Source organism: Budorcas taxicolor, chromosome 3 (assembly GCF_023091745.1).
Source record: "Budorcas taxicolor isolate Tak-1 chromosome 3, Takin1.1, whole genome shotgun sequence".
NCBI classification, from domain to species: domain Eukaryota; kingdom Metazoa; phylum Chordata; class Mammalia; order Artiodactyla; family Bovidae; genus Budorcas; species Budorcas taxicolor.
In genome coordinates, this window is record NC_068912.1 from 57,361,212 (window position 1) to 57,379,636 (window position 18,425).

Consider the following 18,425-nt stretch of genomic DNA (forward strand, 5'->3'; position numbering starts at 1 on the left):
ATGTCGAGGAGTTCTTCCTATGTCTTCTGCCTTGTGAACTCTACCTTCATGTTTCAGCTCCAAAAGTTATTTTCAAAATGTTTTCTCATTTCATACCCTTTCTACAAAGAATTTCCACTCAACCTTGTGACCTCACAGTACCCTATAAGAAATTGAAACAAGGCCCCTTTAACATTACAGTGTACTTACTGAATGGATGAAAATTAATCTATAACAGAACCCTATCTCATTAAATTTGCTTCCTCAAAACTTAGCCCCATATCTGATACACAATAAAAGCTCAATTTAAGTTTGTTGTTCTTGTTGTTTTTTAATAACATTTACCAATCTGTATGTCACTGGTGTTTTAAAATCTACAGAATGGCAATAGTTGCTAGGCAACAACTACGGGAGAACATATGCGATAGACAATACAAACACAGCCAACAAACGATAGTGTCTTCCCCTTTCTTCCAGGCAAGAGTACTGGAGTGGGTTGCCATTTCCTTATTTGGGGGATTTAAAAAGGAGGCTTAGTACACAAAAAAGGTATAAACTAATTCTTCCTCTCAGTGACTTTACAGTTTTATATTCAATTAAAAATCCTAAATATCTGGGATTCAAGTAATGTAGAAAGTCATCATTAGCTGGAAAACATTTATTTTTCTCTTTATTTGTATTTTTCAGATGGTTTTGGTAGTGTTTCCATATGATCATCCCTGGAGTAGGAAATGGCAAACCACTCCAGTATTCTTGACTAGAGAATTACGTGGACAGAAGAGGCTGGTGGGCTACAGTCCATGGATTTGCAGAGTCAGACACAACTGAGCAACTAACAGTTTCGCTTTCTGTATTATCATTATAGCTAATTTTTAGCAAGGGAATCTGAAATGCTTTTTTGTAAACCCCAAGCAGAGGCTCCCAAACCTGACTGTGCATCACCTTTAACTGTGACTAATTTAAAACAATCTAGTCCCCCCTTTGGAAGTTTCTGAATTATCCTGGAAATAACTACAAAGCCAGACTGAAGGATGGCCTTAGTGAACCACATTTTAAAAACTTATCTCTATTAAGGCTTCCCCTGTGGCTCAGCTGGTAAAGAATCCACCTGCAATGTGGGGACTTGGGTTCGATCCCTGGTTGGGAAGATCCCCTGGAGAAGGGAAAGATTACCCATTCCAGTATTCTGACCTGGAGAATTCCATGAACTGTACAGTCCATGGGATAACAAAGAGTCAGACATGACTGAGCAACATTCACTTTCACTTTATTATTATAGATAGACCCTTGCAAGTTACTACACTCTTATTCCAAAAAGAAAACATAATTTTGTGTAAAAGACTGGGAAGATAAGAGGCATTCTGTACTGAAGTCACTTAACTGATACCTTTATCTTAGTTTGTGCAAATTAGCTGATGTATATGTGTGGCATTAATAAAGATAATTTGTCAAGTTTATGACCAGTTGGTCATTTAAAAAATTATTAAGAAATGCAATAAAGACAATCTCTTTAACAAGTGGTGCTGGGAAAACTGGTCAACCACTTGTAAAAGAATGAAACTAGCTCACTTTCTAACACCACACACAAAAATAAACTCAAAATGGATTAAGGATCTAAACATAAGACCAGAAACTATAAAACTTCTAGAGGAGAACATAGGCAAAACACTGTCTGACATAAATCACAGCAGGATCCTCTATGACCCACCTCCCAGAATTCTGGAAATAAAAGCAAAAATAAACAAATGGGATCTAATTAAAATTAAAAGCTTCTGCACAACAAAGGAAAATATGAGCAAAGTGAAAAGACAGCCTTCTGAATGGGCGAAAATAATGGCAAATGAAGCAAATGACAAACAACTAATCTCAAAAATATACAAGCAACTGATGCAGCTCAATTCCAGAAAAATAAACGACTTAATCAAAAAATGGGCCAAAGAACTAAATAGACATTTCTCCAAAGAAGACATACAGATGGCTAAAAAACACATGAAAAGATGCTCAACATCACTCATTATCAGAGAAATGCAAATCAAGACCACAATGAGGTACCACTTCACACCAGTCAGAATGGCTGCGATGCAATAAATGCTGGAGAGGGTGTGGAGAAAAGGGAACCCTCCTAGACTGTTGGTGGGAATGCAAACTAGTACAGCCACTATGGAGAACAGTGTCGAGATTCCTTAAAAAACTGGAAATAGAACTGCCTTATGACCCAGCAATCGCACTGCTGGGCATACACACTGAGGAAACCAGAATTGAAAGAGACATGTGTACCCCAATGTTCATCGCAGCACTGTTGTTTCCAGGACATGGAAACAACCTAGATGTCCATCAGCAGATGAATGGATAAGAAAGCTGTGGTACATATACACAATGGAGTATTACTCAGCCATTAAAAAGAATACATTTGAATCGGTTCTAACGAGATGGATGAAACTGGAGCCGATTATACAGAGTGAAGTAAGCCAGAAAGAAAAACACCAATACAGTATACTAACACATATATATGGAATTTAGAAAGATGGCAATGACGACCCTGTATGCGAGACAGCAAAAGAGACACAGATGTGTAGAGCGGACTTTTGGACTCTGAGGGAGAGGGAGAGGGTGGGATGATTTGGGAGAATGGCATTGAAACATGTATACTATCATGTAAGAAACGAATCACCAGTCTATGTTTGATGCAGGATACAGGATGCTTGGGGCTGGTGCACGGGGATGATCCAAAGAGATGATATGCGGTGGGAGATGGGAGGGGGTTCATGTTTGGGAACTCATGTACACCCGTGTGGATTCATGTCAATGTATGGCAAAACCAATACAGTATTGTAAAGTAAAATAAAGTAAAAATAAAAATTAAAAAAAAAGAAATGCAGATGATCACTGACTCACAATGGTAAACTTACAATTTTTGGACTTTATTATGGCTTGATAAAGGACAGAAATGATATGGACCTAACAGAAGCAGAAGATATTAAGAAGAGGTGGCAAGAATACACAGAAGAACTGTACAAAAAAGAGCTTCATGACCCGGATAATCACGATGGTGTGATCACTCATCTAGAGCCAGACATTCTGGAATGTGAAGTCAAGTGGCCCTTAGAAAGCATCACTACGAACAAATCCAGTGGAGGTGATGGAATTCCAATTGAGCTATTTCAAATCCTGAAAGATGATGCTGTGAAAGTGCTGCACTCAATATGCCAGCACATTTGGAAAACTCAGCAGTCGCCACAGGACTGGAAAAGGTCAGTTTTCATTCCAATCTCAAAGAAAGGCAATGCCAAAGAATGCTCAAACTACCACACAATTGCACTCATCTCACATGCTAGTAAAGTAATGCTCAGAATTCTCCAAGCCAGGCTTCAGCAATACGTGAACCGTGAACTTCCTGATGTTCAAGCTAGTTTTAGAAAAGGCAGAGGAACCAGAGATCAAATTGCCAACATCTGCTGGATCATGGAAAAAGCAAGAGAGTTCCAGAAAAACATCTATTTCTGCCTTATTGACTATGCCAAAGCCTTTGACTCTGTGGATCACAATAAACTATGGAAAATTCTGAGAGAGATGGGAATACCAAACCACCTGACCTGCCTCTTGAGAAATCTGTATGCAGGTCAGGAAGCAACAGTTAGAACTGGACATGGAACAACAGACTGGTTCCAAATAGGAAAAGGAGTATGTCAAGGCTGTATATTGTCACCCTGCTTATTCAACTTATATGCAGAGTACATCATGAGAAATGCTGGACTGGAAGAAACACAAGCTGGAATCAAGATTGCCAGGAGAAATATCAATAACCTCAGATATGCAGATGACACCACCCTTATGGCAGAAAGTGAAGAGGAACTAAAAAGCCTCTTGATGAAAGTGAAAGAGAAGAATGAAAAAGTTGGCTTAAAGCTCAACATTCAGAAAACGAAGATCATGGCATCCAGTCCCATCCCTTCATGGGAAATAGATGGGGAAACAGTGGAAACAGTGTCAGACTTTATTTTTGGGGGCTCCAAAATCACTGCAGATGGTGAATGCAGCCATGAAATTAAAAAACACTTACTCCTTGGAAGAAAAGTTATGACCAACCTAGATAGCATATTCAAAAGCAGAGACGTTACTTTGCCAACTAAGGTCCATCTAGTCAAGGCTATGGTTTTTCCAGTGGTCATGTATGGATGTGAGATTTGGACTGTGAGGAAGGCTGAGAGCTGAAGAATTGATGCTTTTGATCTGTGGTGTTGGAGAAGACTCTTGAGAGTCCCTTGGACTGTGGGGAGATCCAACCAGTCCATTCTGAAGGAGATCAGCCCTGGGATTTCTTTGGAAGAAATGATGTTAAAGCTGAAACTCCAGTACTTTGGCCACCTCATGCGAAGAGTTGACTCATTGGAAAAGACTGTGATGCTGGGAGGGATTGGGGGCAGGAGGAGAAGGGGATGACAGAGGATGAGATGGCTGGATGGCTTCACTGACTTGATGGGCATGAGTCTGAGTGAACTCCGGGAGATGCTGATGAACAGGGAGGCCTGGCGTGCTGCGATTCAAAGAGTTGGACACGACTGAGTGATTGAACTGAACTGAACTGATGGTGCAAAAGCAATACATGTTCAATAGAAACCATACCTCAAATTTTGAATTTTGATCTTTTCCTGGGTTGTGGCATGCAGTATGATACTCTCTGGTGATGGTGGCTAGTGGCATTGAGCTATGAAGCTTCTAGTGAACCAGATGTTTATGAGGGTAAATAAGTAATGTGCTTACAGCCATTCTGTCTTTTTACTTCTGTACAGTATTCAATAAATTATTGGACATTTCAACACCTTATTATACCACAGACTTTATGGTAGATGGTTTTGCCCCAAAGTAATGTAAATGTTCTGAGGATGCATGAGGCAGGCTGGGCTAAGTTAAGCTGTTCAGTAGGTGAGGTATATTAAATGCATTTTCAACTTACAATGGGATGGAGAAAGATCTTTATTTTAAAACTATTTAAAGCTATTAAAATTATGTACAAACGCCCTAATGGCACCAACATTCTTAAAAAGATAGAAAATTTTAGTTAACAACCAAAAACAAATATGCAGGCTGAAAGATCTCTGAAAGTTAAAGGCTACTGATCATGTCCTTATTACTCACACAAAAAAGTACCTGATCCCCTGGATGAATTTCTTATATAAGTAACTCTCGTGTTTGTCTGTCTTTAAGAATATTTGAAGTAGTTTTAAGCCATTAAACTAAAAGCTAGTGGAAGAGAGAAGATGGAGAAGCAAAAAAAACAAAACAAAACAAAATAAAACACAACAACAACAACATAACAAAAAAACCAAAACTAAGCAAGGGGTCTGGGAAAGATAGGACTTTATTCCTCATTATGTTCTCCTGTTTTGTCCAATAGAGAAAAGCTGCTCACTCTTCACTTGACATGAAATAGATTTAAGGGGCTAGATCTGATAGATAGAGTGCCTGATGAACTATGGGTGGAGGTTTGTGATATTGTACAGGAGACAGGGATCAACCATCTGCAAGAAGAAGAAATACAAAAAAGCGAAATGGCTGTCTGAGGAGGCCTTACAAATAGCTGTGAAAGAACAGAAGCGAAAAGCAAAGGAGAAAAGGAAAGATACACCCATTTGAATGCAGAGTTCCAAAGAATAGCAAGGAGAGATAAGAAAGCCTTCCTCAGCGATCAATGCAAAGAAATACAGGAAAACAATAGAATAGGAAAGACTAGAGATGTCTTCAAGAAAATTAGAGATACCAAGGGAACATTTCATGCAAACTTGGGCTCAATAAAGGACAGAAATGGTAGGGATCTAACAGAAGCAGAAGATATTAAGAAGAGGCGGCAAGAATACACAGAAGAACTATACAGAAAAGATCTTCACGACCAAGATAATCAGGAAGGTGTGATCACTTACCTAGAGCCAGACATCCTGGAATGTGAAGTCAAGTGGGCATTAAGAAGTATCACTATGAACAAAGCTAGTGGACGTGATGGAATTCCAGTTGAACCATTTCAAATCCTAAAAGATGATGCTGTGAAAGTGCTTCACTCAGTATGTCAGCAAATTTGGAAAACTCAGCAGTCGCCACAGGACTGGAAAAGGTCAGTTTTCATTCCAATCTCAAAGAAAGGCAATGCCAAAGAATGCTCAAGCCACTGCACAATTGCACTCATCTCACACGCTAGTAAAGTAACGCTCAAAATTCTCCAAGCTAGGCTTCAGCAATATGTGAACCGTGACCTTCCAGATGTCCAAGCTAGTTTTAGAAAAGGCAGAGGAACCAAGATCAAATTGCCAAATTCGCTGGATCATGGAAAAAGCAAGAGAGTTCCAGAAAAACATCTATTTCTGCTTTATTGACTATGCCAGAGCCTTTGACTGTGTGGATCACAATAAATTGTGGAAAATTCTGAAAGCGATGGGAATACCAGACCACCTGACCTGCCTCTTAAGAAACCTATATGCAGGTCAGGAAGCAACAGTTAGAACTGGACATGGAACAACAGACTGGTTCCAAATAGGAAAAGGAGTACGTCAAGGCTGTATATTGTCACCCTGCTTATTTAACTTATATGCAGAGCACATCATGAGAAATGCTGGGCTGGAAGAAGGACAAGCTGGAATCAAGATTGCTGGGAGAAATATCAATAACCTCAGATATGCAGGTGACACCACCCTTTTGGCAGAAAGTGAAGAAGAACTAAAGAGCCTCTTGATGAAAGTGAAAGAGGAGAGTGAGAAAGTTGGCTTAAATCTCAACATTCAGAAAACTAAGATCATGGCATCTGGTCCCATCACTTCATGGCAAATAGATGGTGAAACAGTGGCTGACTTTATTTTTTTGGCCTCCAAAATCACTGCAGATGGTAATTGCAGCCATGAAATTAAAAGATGCATATTCCTTGGAAGGAAAGTTATGACCAACCTAGATAGCATATTCAAAAGCAGAGACATTACTTTGTCATCAAAGATCTGTCTAGTCAAGGCTATGGTTTTTCCAGTAGTCATGTATGGATGTGAGAGTTGGACTATAAAGAAAGCTGAGTGCTGAATAATTGATGCTTTTGAACTGTGGTGTTGGAGAAGACTCTTGAGAGTCCCTTGGACTGCAAGAAGATCCAACCTGTCCATCCTAAAGGAGATCCGTCCTGGGTGTTCATTGGAAGGACTGATGTTGAAGCTGAAACTCCAATATTTTTGCTACCTCATGCGAAAAGCTGACTCATTTGAAAAGACCCTGATGCTGGGAAAGATTGAAGGCAGGAAGAGAAGGGGATGACAGAGGATGAGATGGTTGGATGTCATCACCGACTCAATGGACATGAGTTTGGGTAAACTCCGGGAGTTGGTGATGGACAGGGAGGCCTGCCATGCTGCAGTTCATGGGGTTGCAAAGAGTCAGACACGACTGAGCCGCTGAAGTGATACTGATACTGATACTTGACTTCCTAACATTTCACCCTATCTTGCATCATCTGGGATAAAAACCTCACTAAATTCATGTCAAGCAAAAAAGAAGAAAAAGGACATGGCACTTACAGTATTAATACTTTGTGAATACATTATGGAAGCCTTCTCAGTCTGACCCTTATGAGGTATGAATTCACATCCTTCTTCATACAGTCCTGTTTTTCTGTCAAGTTTGCATGGTTGAGTGACACAGCTTCCTCCTTGACACTTCTGTATTACAGTATCACCAGTAATGCCTGCTGAACATCTGCAGATATATTCAGGTAGATATTTAAGTGAAATGATAATTTCAAAGTGCTGGACTCTCATCAGTTTCTACAGACAGCATTGTTTTCAATTTCCCTTTATAATTTAAGAAATAAATGTATCACCTTAAATATTAAAATTATCAAATTCTCATCAGAGTAATTTTCTTTACCAGAAAGTATATGAGGGGTTCCCAAAATGATATCAGAATGTGTTTCTATGCAGCATAAAAGCTAAGGCTGTCTTACAGCCACTGTTAAGAATTAATAAGGATCAAAGTCCTGAGGCACTTTCTAATCTGGTCCTCTCATTCCTGGAAAATCAAGATCCTCTTTTGTTTCTCTAGAAAGTTTTGCTGACATTTTTTTATTTGTTTGTTTGTTTTGATCCAGCTAGTTTATGTCATACAGTTTTTGCATAGTGCTTGTGTGTTTATATAGATATTTTAGATTTTTATTTATATGCTTATGAGTTTGTCACTGTTGTGAATGGAGTACTTTTCCCCCACATCTTATTTTTTGAGTATATAAAAACACATATGAACATAGGAAATTTGGAAAGTAGGAAGAGTCTAAAGAAGAGAAGAAAAAAATCATATCCCACTGTCAGAGATAAACTATTGTTAATGTACTAAAGCATTTCCTTCTCTATGTATCAGCATAACATTCTATGTGTAGCTTTACTGTCTGATCTTATAAAACTTAGTATTTTAGTACATTTAAATTATAATGTATTATTATAATTCATAATCTTTCAAAATGTGATTTTAATAACTGCACATTTTGAAATTACAATGTGAATTTAGCCTAATTTACTTAATTTTTTTTCCTCCATGAATTTTTCAGTGCTAAAAATAAAACTTCTGTGAATAAATGAAATTGGTGCATCACATTTTGACTCTATTTCCAAGCTTGCTACAACTGACACCCAGAATAAATGGTCAGATTCAGAAATTAGAACATTGTAAGTCTGTCGATAGAACTTATTCTAATATTTCCTTTAAAATGGATTGTTAAACATAAGATTAGTAGATCAAGAAATAGGAAAGAATTCTAGAAATTTGATGTTTGTCATCAAATTGCTTTCCAGGAAGGTTATTCTAGTTTATTTCTCTGATAACCATGTATGAGAGCACTCATCCTATTAGGAGAATCACACTGACTGAAACCGCCCACCCTGGCCAGGAACCATAGTAACTATCTGCATGCATTGTTTTATGACAGGAGGTCCTGGTAAGGAACATGAAACTAATAAGCCACCACCAACCAGAAGAGTTCAGGAAAGGTTAAAAGGAGACACCACATGTCCGATCACCTCCCAGAATCCTTCTCTCTGGCATCCATCTTGGCTGAACAAGGCCTGCACCACCAGGAAGGATTCTGAGTCAGAATGTTTGGCTAAAGACAACCCGGAAACTAATCCCATCACCATAAAACCTGAGACTGCAAGCCATGTGGCAGAGCTGTTCTCCTGGGTTCCCTTATCCTACTGCTCTCCACCTGGGTGCCCTTAGCAATAAAATCTCTTGCTTTGTCAGCACATGTGTCTCCTCAGACAATTCATTTCCAAGTGTTAGACAAGAGCCCAGTTTTGGGCCCTGGAATGGTTCCCCCTTCCTGCAACAATCCCACTGACAGGCACTGCTGCTGCTGCTGCTGCTGCTAAGTCGCTTCAGTTGTGTCCGACTCTGTGCGACCCCATAGACGGCAGCCCACCAGGCTCCCCCGTCCCTGGGATTCTCCAGGCAAGAACACTGGAATGGGTTGCCATTTCCTTCTCCAGTGCATGAAAGTGAAAAGTGAAAGGGAAGTTGTTCAGTCATGTCCGACCCTCAGCGACCCCATGGACTGCAGCCTTCCAGGCTCCCCCATAATACTAGGTAATAAACAATTGTCATCTTTGTCAAATCTGCACCTCTTTGACTACTAATGTCTGAACATTTTTACATTTTTACTGGCCATTTTTATTTCTTCTTTCATATAGATTATTTTCTCTTGTGTCTATTTTTCTATTAGGTTATTGTTATTGTTTTCTTTTATCTGTTAAAATGCTAAGCTTTTAAAGGCCTGTTTTTTTAAAATATTTGCAAACATCTTTTTCTGTTTTTTGTTTTTAATTTAGTTTATGTTTGATCTATATGCAAAAAGTTTTAAATTTATATGTAGTCAAATTTATCATTCTTTTAGTTATGTCTTTTTCCAACTCTTGAATGTATAGAAAGACATTCACCATTTAGGAATCTGATATTATTAATATACTTCTCGTCTTCATCATGGTTTTATTTTTTTATATTGATTAAGTCTATCCAGTTGAAAGAGAGTCTATTAATTTTTTCCCCACATAGCTAAAAATTGTTCTGACATCTAAAGAAACCTTGTCTTTCCTTGTGGATTTATAATTCTAGCTATAATAAATTATTGCGTGCCTACTAGTTTGCATTGTTTTAATTAATGTAGCTTTATTGTATATTTAAAATTCAACAAGAAAATTTTCCTTTATTACTATACTTCAAAAATGTTTGCAGCTGCTATCTACTGGATAAGCTCAGGGTCTTTAAAATGAGGTAAAAATAGAAATGTTTTGACTAGAGTTTCATAAGACCTATATATTAATTTGGGTTGAATTTACATATTCTATGAATTAAAAATATCTCAGTTATCTTAATTTTCTTTTAAATTCTTTAGAAGGATTTTGTGTTGTGGTTTTCTTCAGATGTAACTTTCACATTTCTTAGAGTTTTCTTCAAATATATCTGGTTACCTTATTGACTTCCTTTGTCAATTTTAATTTCTGTTTTTCCCTTCAGGGTTTCAAAGTGGATCACATTATCATCTGCCTAGAAGCAATTTTCTCTCTCTCTTTCTAGTATCCCCTGTTTTTTAAACCTTCCCAACACATTATTGCATTGGCTACAACTTTCTAAAAATGATTATTTCTAGTAGTTCCCATTCTTATCATATTCCTGGGAATGTTTAGTGATTCCCTACTAAATACTATGTAGGCAGTTGGCTTTCAATTGATGTTCTGCTTCATATTAAGGAAGCTTTCTATTATGGGTAGTACTGTCATTTTTGTAGTTGTTTCTGAGCCTTAGAAGTAATAAAAAATTGGTAGATAAACAATAAATACTATGTGTATGTTATAACAAAATTTATTGTTAAGAGGACATAGTAATTGTGTCAGTTTCACAAAATGTTATCTGTGGAAGGATGAAAATGATGTATAGATATTTCTAGACTATCCCATAGAAAGAATATATACTAATCAGCTTTTCTCTCAAGGGGAATACAGTTTCCATCTGAAAGCATAGCAAGAAGTGGGAAAGGCAGATGTCAGGGCTGAATGTCATCTGTGGGCTGAGATTTGAGAGGTTCACCTAACATGATCACATCAACACTGGGGAATGGATGCTGTAGTGGGTGGAGGGAACAAGCCAAAGGAATCGGGTAGATTGTGTACAGCTCTGGGAGGTACTTAGTGTCTTTTTATACCTAAAGTGACATAAGAGGAGAGAAAATGTCAAGTGACAGAATTTGAGTGTAATAAAGAAAAGGGAAAGCGAAGGCAGTGATGCTCCTTTGGGAGAAAGGGGAAGTCAAGGCAGAGTTCTGAATTCCATGCAGCTTCCTTTGGAAACCGTGCTGAGTAAAGACAGTAACCAAACCAAAGCTGAGTGCATCTCCTTAAAGAGCCATCATGGGAGTAGAACTAGAAGCAAAAGTGAAGAGGGCTGTTGCCCCAGCTCTAGTCTTTTAAAAGAGGCTGTTGTTTTTAACCGAGGTATAAATGTGCGAGCTTATCAAATTCCTTCAGAATCTGTTGGAATAATTTTCTTTTTTCCTTGATATACTATATTAATTACTTACCTATTATCATAGCATTTTCTGATATCTGGAGGATATCCTTCTTGGCCTTGGTGTGTTTGTTATTCCTGTAATTAGCCCAGGTGTAACTGACTATGCTTTTATTTGTAATCTTTTTGGAAAGCTGTATCTACACAATTCTTTTGCATGCCATCTGTCAGGTTTTAGTATCTGAAATATGTCAACTCTCTAATATGAATTGGGAAGCTCCCTATCTTTAATATTTGTATAAAAGCAGTTTATTCCCTGAAACTTTTGAGTCCAAGAACTTACCTGTAAAATTACGGCAGCCAGGGTACTTTCTAAGTATTCAGTTTGCTTTCTGCTGACACCATATAGGGTTTTATTCAAATTGGGAGAAATTTTGTTTTGTTTTAATGTTTGGACTGTCTTTCAGCTAAGTTCCCCAGTGTCTCTCAGGCCCATTCATTCTGATATAGTTCACACAGATACTATTCTACCTGCAAGGCACTGAAGTGTTATGTCTCTGATTATGAGACAGGAAGATGGAGATCCTGAATGTAGAACCTGCAAATTTCTTCTAGTTGTACACACACACAAAGAGGCAAATGATTTGTGGTTGCAGAGTAGAGAATTCATCTAAAGCACTTGTAAAGTGAACAAAAGTAGTAGTATTATGGGAAGCTGAAAGAGAAGACGCTAAGAATGAAAGAGGAAAATATGATAAAAGACTGACATTTTAAAAATATTCAATTCAAGACAAAATTGGTTGCAATTTAAAACAGTTTGGGAAAATTAATCAAAATATACATACACTACTGGTTTTTTTCTTCTATTGGATAGGTAGAATTTCTGGTCATTATTATACTCATTAAATACTCCCCATCGTAGATGAGCCCATTCATGGACAAATGCCCTTCCTGTGAAAAAATGTTGTAAACACTTAATTACAATAAGAATGGCAAAATTACCCTCTTAAATTCAGAGAAAGTAATTCTTCTGAAAATTATTATGCTTTACTTTTTTAAGTTAAAGATTTAATTTGATATGATAAGTGTACATTTCTATAAATATGACTACTTATTTTGGATTGTCAAGTGCTAATTAGGCACTTAGTAAGTACCAGGAAGCTATTCATTCTAAGGTAAAACAAGTGCCCTGTGCACACATACCTCATGGTCTAGCAGATGACACACATCATTTTAGATAACTAAAATCTTTAGGGGTGCAAGTGTAATGATGGAAGTCAGCACAGGCTGACCTCTAGGGCAGCCAAGAAGGTCCTTCTTCTTAATGACCCAAATGTGGACAGATCTCAAGGTCTGCCTACTCCACATCTGCCTTTTTGCTTTGACCTGGTCTCACCCTTCCAGTCTCATTGCCACTTACTCCTGAACTACTGTGACACTCACCCAGCTGGCTCCATGTGTCTAGTCTTCAATGACTTACCCATGGTGCTCAGGGTTAAGTCCAACTTCTCAATATGCATACAAGGTCCCTGATGATTCAGGCCCTGTTCCTCTCTGCAGCCATATTTCTTGCTGTCCACCCGCTTCGAAAACTCCATAATGACAATGGATTCCTGAACCCCTTTTGGTTTCTAGAGTCACACCGTATGACTTTGCTCATCTCTGATCATTTTTACACATTTTTCCTCTGCTTGGAATAACATCTCCCTATCTCTGACTGGGAGATAACTCCTACTCTTCTTTCAAAATTAAGCTTATATCCAGATAGAAGCCTTCTCTAACATCTTCAACCTAGCTCTTGTACCCTTCATTTTTCACTTTCATTATATTCCATTAAGGCATTTGTCATGCTATATTGTCATTGCTTATCTGCCAGTCTCTCACTATAGACTCTTATCTCCATGAAAAGAGGTACCATGACTTCTTCATTGTCATGTCTTGGCCCATATTGTCTAGACCTTAAAATGGCCTTAATAAATTTGTTATATTTGGATGAATATTAGTGACTTATGTACCGGTCAATTTTTCTGAAATGTAGATTCCAAGGTAGGCTGAATTTGGAGGATTAAGTGAGGAGGTGCGTGTTAAGTAAGCCCTAATATCTCACATTAAGGATTTTAGATTGCTCTAGGTGCTGGGGAATAACTGATGGCCTCTTAAAGATCGGGGAGATTGTGAGGGAGTAGTCATGGAATCAGAATACAAAAAGGAGAGGGTATAAAGGAATAATGGCATTGTATATGGTGATCTTGATGACTGGAGTGGGCTCCGGACCGGGAAGGAACAGCTTAGGTTGATAAGTAAATCAGTCAATTGGTAAGTAAATCAATTCAACACGTATTTACTGAGCCATACACTGGGAATTTTCTGTTCCTGTTTTGGAGATGTTGTAAAAGAAAAGCAAAGGGGTATGTTTGTTAGATACTCCTCCCTGTTGAGGTCTGTAAAAGTGCTCTAGTGTATTTGGGGGTGGGATATGCAGGCACCAACGCTCTTTTGTTTGCTTGTTTTCTCTGCCTTGCCTATTTGAATGAAAAAAATTCCTAATATTTTTAAGATAATAAAGAAACCTGGTTGCTAGTTAACCTAATTAGTTAATACTAATCACACTTGATTATCCTTGCAAAGTACATATTGTATATATGCCATTGCTGACTTCTTTTAATGTTTTATCCAAAGATTGCTCTGTTTGTTTCATATGAAAATGATAAATGATATTTTGTGAAGGAAATGTTGACTTTTTCTTTAGTCAGGTATTTGTCAGAGCTGAACATCAAGGCTTTTCTGTCTGGTACTCAAAGTGTGGTCCAAGGTCAGGCAGTATCAGCATCACCTGGGAGCTTGTTAATATGCAGATCCTCGAGTCCTACCCCACACCTACTGAATCAGAATCATTTTAACAATCCATTTATAATCTGAATGCACATTAAAGTCTGAAAACATTATATGTCTGCCATATGTTCTGGCCATATCTGAATTGCAGACAGGAGATTTAATTTGTTCAGGTGTCTTCCCACAGAACCATAGGAACCTAACATCACATTAACTAAACTATTTAATCAGAGTTATTATCTGATAATTGAGTATCTGAAAATTAAAAATATTATAGTTATGCACATATATTTGCAGGATATGAAGGAAATAAGTTTCTAACTGAAAAAATGCACTATTCTGAATCTGTTTTATGTGAGAAAAACAGGCTATAATAGTCTATTTGGCTTTTATGTTCTTACTCAGAAAGATAATGCTATTGTTGATCTATTTGCAACATAAAATTATTGAATTATTACATAGCAGAATATTTCATCTCTACCCATACCTTGTGGTCCATATTGAAGCAACTTGTTTCCAGCTAGGAAGTCAGGAGTGAGATAAATTCTATCACCCTTTTCTCCACAGCCTCCCATCTGCTCAGTATAAGGTCCATCGTTACCTGTTGGATTAGGTTCTGCAACCAGAACATCAGCCTGAAATTGAAGAAAAATTTTTCATCATTACAAAATTTCAGCAAATGAATTGACCTTATTCACAGCAGATTGTATTGAAACAATTTTATTTGATTCTAGAATATTTTGATAAAAGAATCTAAGTCACAAAATAAAACTAAATTTGAAAAAAGAAGTTAATGTTCTTACATTTTTGTAGGTCTCAAGTTTGGGTTTCACATATTCAGGTTTTGTTTTCCAATTTTCAGGAATCAAAATGGCAACATTTTTGAAATAGAATCTTTTTTCTGTAGCCTCAAACAGATATGGAGATGCATCAGTCACCATATCCTGGGGGTGGGTGGGGGTGGAAAATAAATATAAAGAAGCATGCTTAATGACAGAGAAAAAGATGAAATTACCAATTATTCTAATTTATATTTGTATTTCACATTTCCAGAAACTGGCTATTTATCAAGCTAAGAAAAGGAGATTATTTTGTTAGTAATAGTAGCTAGCCTTTTTTGAGATTTTTATTGCATGCTTTGTGTCACAGTATAATGGTTGACAATGAAGACTTCAGAAGCAGGCACTAATCCTGGCTCAGCACTTATGGTGGGACATCAGAAATTTCCTTGAGAGAATTCCCTGGTGATCCAAAGGTTAGGAGTTGGCACTTTCACTGCTGGGGACTGGGTTACATCCGTGGTTGGGGAACTAGGATCCCACAAGCCACGTGGTGTGGCCAAAAAAAAAAAAAATGTCCTTAATCACTCCTGAGCCTCAGTTTCCCCATTTTATAAGATGGAAAATATTACAGAGAGCAGTCCGTAAGGTTGTTGTGAGGATCAAATGAAGTCAAGAAAGTATTTGGAACCACGTTTGCTTAGCACAAATGCTTATCAAATATTAACTCTTCGTTTCATTTCATCGATCCTTTAAAGATCAATGAACCTTTAAAGGAGAAACTGAGAATTAGAGAGTATTAGTCTGAACATCTCACACCAAGTAGTAGTGAAAAGAAACTCAAATTAAAATAAATACAACTTCAACACCTCCTGTAATAATTTTGTTGTTGTTGTTTAGTTGCTAAGTTGTATCTGACTCTTTGTGACCCTGTGGTCTGAAGCAAAGTCAGCCTCCTCTGTCCATGGTATTCTCCAGGCAAGAATACTGGAGTGGGTTGCTATTTCCTTCTCCAGGGGATCTTCCCGACCCGGGATTGAATCCTAGTCTCCGACATTGATAGGTGGGTTCTTTACCACTGAGCTACCAGGGAAGCCCAAATGTTATGATAGTGTTTGTTTTTAGTATAAAACTAAGTATTAGATACAATGAAGTGGCATAAGTATATAATCTCTTTTCAAATTATGCCTAACTTTATTTCTCTAAAGCAAAAGAGCTGTAGTGTTCAATTACAAATGCCTGTTTCCCTGAAACAGTTTTCCTGAAATGCATAATGACAAGACAGTAGAAGGGATATTACAAGATATTTATTATAGAAAGGGAAATTGGGAATATTAGGGCTGAAAATCACTGAAAAATGCAAAAATGAGTGTAGACAGATGGAAGAAGATTGAAGACTGAGCTCCAGGGGCCCCAGCATTCAGAAGTGGGAAGAGGAAGAGCCAGCAAAGGAGACTCAGAAGGAGCAGCCGGTGCAGGGGAAGGAGATGGGAAGGCATGGGAAAGCACTTCAAGAAGGAGAGATTGGCCCTCAGAGTTAAACGCTGCTGAGCAATCAAGGAAGATGAGGACTAAGAACTGAGCAGTGAATTTGGCAACCTGAGTGAGCCGTTTTGTGGAATGGAGACGACAGCTCTATATGAATGAATTCAATAGGGTGGGCAATGAAAACAGCAGGTCAAGAAATGTTTCTACAAATTAAAAGGAAATCAAGAAATGAAGCAGTAGTTGAAGGAAGATTTTGGGCAAGGGAGGTTTGTTTTGTTTTGAATGGGAACTATTATAACATATGTATGTGCTAGTGGGGAAAACAACAAAGCTTATAATGCAAGAGGGGAAAGAAAAAAGGATCATTGCTGGAAGAAACAGACCTTACTGGAACAGACCAGAGAGACTGATGCCTAGACATCTATCTAATCCTAGGGGGTGGCCTTAGAAGCAGAGACAGTTCATCACTATATGGGAAAATAGTACTTGTGTATTGATGCAGGAGTAAATCCTGTTCTGCTACTTCTTGGGGATAAACTTGGGGAATTTATCTCTCTGAGCCTCAGTTTCTGTCTTTTCAAATGGTAATGATAATAGTTGCCTTGCTAGTTTTAAAAAAAGCTCTCAAAACGATTTGCTTCTCCTTCTTCCAAAAAAGCCAGATTTTGTACAACTACTAGGCAAATTTAATATTGTATCACTTTTTAAATAAAAATATTGAGTCAGTATCACTAAAAAGTTGAAAAATAGGTATAAGACTTCCTATGTTCGAACATTATATTACAATTTAACTTGTGAAATGTAAATTTTCAGTGTCTCCTAGGAAGACAGCTAAGCAGCATGAAATGTCTTCTATGTTTTATCAGGAACATTAATAAGGAATCTTTGACATCTGTTTCATATTTTGAGAAAGTGACCTCATATCCAAATAGACAGTTGAGCTTTTGAGGTTTGAAGAACGTTGAGAATGAAATTTATATGATGCGCTCCTTAAGAACAGGGATAATATACTGTCGACCACTGAATTCCTAGTACCTGACATAATGTGAATGCTCTGTAAATGTTCGTTGGATTGACGAACAAATGAGTGAATGAAGAGGTTACGATGAGGGGCAAACTGTCCAGGAGTGCCAAGACAGGAGGTGCTTGGGCTTGCATGCACTGAGGAGAACCCGACTACTCCCACTGTGCGTGTGTTAAGGGGAGAGCTTCTTGACTCTCACTCGGTCTTATGAAGTGTGCTCGCACCGCTTCCGCAGCCCAGACGAGAGTTGGGGGAACTGCTGCAGCGCCACCTGCTGGTATTGTGAATGGAGTACCTCTCGTACGGCCTTGCTGAAGCAGCTATTTAAGAACTGACTTAGAGGGTTCTGCTCACACGACACCAAGGGGAGAGTCTCCCCAAAAAGCAGAGAACTGAGGGATGGCCAGGAAGGTGGCAAAGCCCACAGTGAGGTCCCTTGACCGCAGATCTGCAACATCAAACGGGGGCTCACTTTTATTAACTACTCAGGGACTCTTGAGCACACTCTTGTCCTTAAAAGTGTTCCTGTGACAAGGTTAACTGTGGAAACCAACTTCTCTCATACCCAACTTGTTTAGGACTCATACCAGAAAACCAATTGAATAATGGTAGTGAGAAGTATATTTCTCAGGAGGAACCCCCAAAAAGAGTGAGGTGAATGTCCTTTTGCTTTTTCTCTCAGCTCAGTTCAGTTGCCCAGTCGTGTCTGACTCTTTAGACCCCATGGACTGCAGCACGCCAGGCCTCCCTGTCCATCACCAACTCCCGGAGTTTACTCAAACTCATGTCCATTGAGTCGGTGATGCCAT

General features: G+C 38.2%; 1 protein-coding gene across 1 annotated transcript in view; it reads right to left on the reverse strand.

The window, feature by feature from the left end:
• Window positions 1-18,425, reverse strand: part of CLCA1 (chloride channel accessory 1) — a 36,344-nt gene that overhangs the window by 15,761 nt on the left and 2,158 nt on the right. The window contains exons 2-5 of the mRNA XM_052637702.1: window positions 15,129-15,269; window positions 14,813-14,960; window positions 12,339-12,444; window positions 7,524-7,701 (exon numbers count right to left, since the gene is read on the reverse strand). Coding sequence (XP_052493662.1) covers window positions 7,524-7,701; window positions 12,339-12,444; window positions 14,813-14,960; window positions 15,129-15,269 — 573 coding nt within the window. The remainder of the gene's footprint in view (window positions 1-7,523; window positions 7,702-12,338; window positions 12,445-14,812; window positions 14,961-15,128; window positions 15,270-18,425) is intronic.